We start from the raw sequence: 2,125 nt of genomic DNA, 5'->3' as shown, positions 1-2,125 counted from the left end.
CTTTTTAATAATAGTTAATAGGCTTTGTTTTATTTTTCTCATTTCTCAATTTAATCCGTCTCAAAGTTGTTCACAAGAGCAGTTACAACATACATCTGTGATATTTCATTGCATGAAGCTATAACACGTCGTCTGTCACTGAGCAGCTGTCATTGTTTATAAAATCCCCGAAGGGCCGCTTTAACAATGATTAGCAATCAATCTGGCAACATCATGGATTTGGCGCCAAAAGCCAGTTAACAGCATAGCGATGGCTGCTGACTGATGGTGAGTTTGGCCATGGAAGTGAAATTGTCTCGCATTTAGGCAGAATTCAGATAAGTTGATTGTGAAAAAAATTATCCTTTGCTAAAGAACTTACAAACTTTTAAGGAAATTATAATCAATGTCTATTGATTGAAACTTAGTTTCAAAAATGGCAAATTTTGGTAATGAAGACGAAAGGTCTCAAGATGGAAGTACGGCGAGCATTTCTCGGCCTCTGACAAAACACTCAAAAGTGATGATTGTGTTTGATTTTATGGAACACTTACCTGGTATTGGACTGATTTCGCATGTGGTAAAACCTGTATTACCAGAAATAGAAGAAGATGCAGTTCCTTTGGTATAAATGTACATTGAAAAACATCGTAACCTTGCAATCAGGTAACAATTTTGTGATATGGTGTTGTGAACTCATTTCTTAATGTTTTTATCATGAAATATTTTGTTTTCATAGGTGGAAACCACCACTACCAACTGATACATCATCTTGGCATTTAACTCAGTACAGCAATCTAGAAAGCTGCAAAAATACAATCATCCGGCAAGCAACTGCAGTATGCATATCAGGTTATATCAATCATTATATTCCAATTTAAGTCTGACGTGCATAATTCAGAAGTTTTTCTAAAGATGATAAAGATATTTTATCCAATCAGCGGACTGCTCTTATAAAATATATGATGAGCCAAAATGATCCAAGGGTATCTGGACGTCCAAGAGCTCGAACTCAGTTACAGTATCTCACAAACATGGAACAGCTGTCTACTGCCTCTAATACGAGTCTTGATGAAAATGTTGAAAGTTCAGAAGCAGAACCCTTAACAAATCAAAAAGCAACTTACGAGGATGTTGAAAGAGTACACATTTGTTTTTATTTTTTGGCTTTTATTATCAACTAAATGTAATGAAATTATTTTCAGGAACTAGCTGAAAGCGACGCCAAAAGGATAAAACTTGAAATTGACCAAAGGGAAATGCAACAAAGGATCATTGCTCTCGAAGAAGAAATAAAAACACTAAAAGAAGATCCAGTTCGCATACTTACTTCAAGTAAGTGTATTTCAAATATCTCGTTTTTCAATTGTAACCGTTTTTGTCCGGTTTTCAGCTGTTCGTGAGCACACTGTTATTATTCAAAGGTTCATAGACGGATCAGCAACAGATCGACCAACCGTTGGCCAACTTCCTGGTACACCAAGACCTTCTCCTGGTTCAAAAGTTTCAACAACACCTGATACATTTACTCCAGTAAGCCTATAGTCAAAATTGTTTTACACTTACTACTTCAAAAGCAATTTTCAAACTTCTTATAGGTGAAATTCCATGGTAATGTTACCATTAATCCACAAAAATTGAGGGAAGCTATTATTTCTGGACGTACGAAAACACAAAACCCACATAGGCGATTAAACAAAACCGTTTCAATTTTGTTATCAGCGTGGTATGAGCCAGCAGAATTAGCTCAGTTTAGTCTAGCTGGGAAAGCATGTCCTAGCATTCCTGGAAGTATTCCTAAGCCCAAGTTTCCGGAAGATATCCTAGAAGCAATCGAAAGTACAAGTCCATATTCACCTACAGAATTCAAATTAATTTCATTCTTTTTTTCTTTTTCTTGTTAGGGTTCTTGATTCCAAAATGGGAAACTTGGCATAGCATCATTTTAACCCCTGAACAAATCAAAACTTCCGTTGGGGATCGCTTGTTGTCATGTCATACGAGTGAAAAAAAGTTAAAGAAGAAGCAAGCAGCCTTTGAATGTGCGGCAGAAAATGGTGACGGGGGAAGTGCAGAAAATGGTGATGGACGAAGTGCAGAAAATGATGATCTCAACCCATCAGATTACGATTAGTTTTCATCTCCT

General features: G+C 36.5%; 1 protein-coding gene across 1 annotated transcript; it reads left to right on the top strand.

The window, feature by feature from the left end:
• Positions 1-531: 531 nt before the first annotated feature.
• Positions 532-2,125, top strand: LOC123474128. Its single transcript, XM_045175979.1, has 7 exons — positions 532-645; positions 719-831; positions 895-1,121; positions 1,185-1,314; positions 1,373-1,512; positions 1,578-1,818; positions 1,884-2,125. The coding sequence occupies exons 1-7, from the start codon at positions 611-613 to the stop codon at positions 2,111-2,113; spliced, it is 1,116 nt and encodes a 371-aa protein (XP_045031914.1). The 5' UTR covers positions 532-610; the 3' UTR covers positions 2,114-2,125.

Source organism: Daphnia magna, linkage group LG7 (genome assembly GCF_020631705.1).
Source record: "Daphnia magna isolate NIES linkage group LG7, ASM2063170v1.1, whole genome shotgun sequence".
Classification (NCBI taxonomy): domain Eukaryota; kingdom Metazoa; phylum Arthropoda; class Branchiopoda; order Diplostraca; family Daphniidae; genus Daphnia; species Daphnia magna.
The sequence above is the reverse complement of the archived record's forward strand: the minus strand, read 5'-3'. Positions and strand labels throughout refer to the sequence as shown.

What these genes read in the sequence shown, in the direction of transcription:
- LOC123474128 (XM_045175979.1), top strand. Translation starts at nt 611, where the DNA reads ATGTACATTGAAAAACATCGTAACCTTGCAATCAG. An exon ending in CTTACGAGGATGTTGAAAGA is followed by an intron (nt 1,122 to 1,184) that starts GTACACATTTGT and finishes AATTATTTTCAG; the next exon opens with GAACTAGCTGAAAGCGACGC. An exon ending in AGTTCGCATACTTACTTCAA is followed by an intron (nt 1,315 to 1,372) that starts GTAAGTGTATTT and finishes TCCGGTTTTCAG; the next exon opens with CTGTTCGTGAGCACACTGTT.